The sequence below is a fragment of the Nothoprocta perdicaria genome, unplaced genomic scaffold (assembly GCF_003342845.1).
Source record: "Nothoprocta perdicaria isolate Ctin4 unplaced genomic scaffold, notPer1 scaffold_759, whole genome shotgun sequence".
NCBI classification, from domain to species: Eukaryota; Metazoa; Chordata; class Aves; order Tinamiformes; family Tinamidae; genus Nothoprocta; species Nothoprocta perdicaria.
In genome coordinates this window covers 1-1,083 of record NW_020456042.1, presented here as the reverse complement: position 1 = coordinate 1,083, position 1,083 = coordinate 1, and the positions used below count along the sequence as shown (strand labels likewise).

Here is a 1,083-nt window from a genome sequence, read left to right as displayed (position 1 = left end):
GTGGAGGATGGAGCTTGGATGCCAGGGCAGATGGGCAGTACACCAAGGAGGAGCTCTGATGCTGGGGCAGATGGGCAGGACACCAAGGAGGAGCTCAGATGTTGGGGCAGATGGGGTAGACACCAAGGAGGAGCTCCGATGTTGGGGTAGATGGGCTGGATGTGGTGCAAGGAGCTCAGATGCTGGGGTAGATGAGGAGTCAATGGGCTGGACACCAAGGAGGAGCTCAGATGCCGGGGCCGATGGGCAGGACGTGGAGGATGGAGCTCGGATGCCGGGGCAGATGGGCAGGACGCGGCACAAGAGGGTCCCGCGGGCGCCCCGCGCCTACCCGTGACCTTGTCGAGCAGCGAGTAGAGGCGCCGGGCGCAGGGCGCGTAGACGCCCACGGTGACCGGCGTGGACGTGTGGCACAGCGTCTGGGACAGGCACCGGCAGTAGACGTCATCCTCCGTCAGCAGCTCTGGGCGAGAAGGGGACATGGGACGCGGGGTGGCCCCCGGCACCCCGGGGAGCCCTTCCCACCCGCCAGGGGCCCAGGCGTCCTGGCCACGGCCACCCCCTCCCGCCCCGTTGGGGAGGGGACCGACGTGGCCCTCGGGCACAACCCTAGAGCAGACAGCGGAGAATCCCCCAGGGCGGCGGGCAAAGGGCACCGAGCGTCCCGGCAGCGCCCGGCACCCCGGCCGGCCGGGGCCGCCCTTTGCACCCTGCCGGCGCTCCGCACCTGCGGCCGCGCGCGTTGTTTGCCAAAAAAGGCGGAAATTGCCCCGTTTAGTGGAGCAAAAGTCCTRGCGATTTGGGCTCCGCCAAATCACCCCGGCTGCTCCGCAATAGCCCCGGTGCCAGGGCGAAATTCCAGCCGGAATTGCCCCGGGATTCGTGGCAGGACTCTGCCCCAAAGTGTGGGCGTTTTGGGGCAAAATCCCAGCGTTTTGAAGCTGCTCGGGAAGATTTGGGGTTGCTACGAGAATCTACCCCGAGTGGGAAGGAGGGAGTAGGAGAGATGGGATGGGGTAGGAAGGGGGGGAATGGGGTAGGAAAGGTGGATGGGGTCAGATGGAAAGGATGGGATGGGATGGG

General features: G+C 66.4%; 1 protein-coding gene across 1 annotated transcript in view; it reads right to left on the bottom strand.

Moving 5' to 3' along the window:
- NKPD1 (NTPase KAP family P-loop domain containing 1) overlaps nt 1–482 on the bottom strand; it is a 4,407-nt gene extending 3,925 nt beyond the window's left edge. Inside the window, exon 1 of the mRNA XM_026051465.1 lies at nt 332–482. Coding sequence (XP_025907250.1) covers nt 332–482 — 151 coding nt within the window. The remainder of the gene's footprint in view (nt 1–331) is intronic.
- Between the last annotated feature and the right edge of the window lie 601 nt (nt 483–1,083).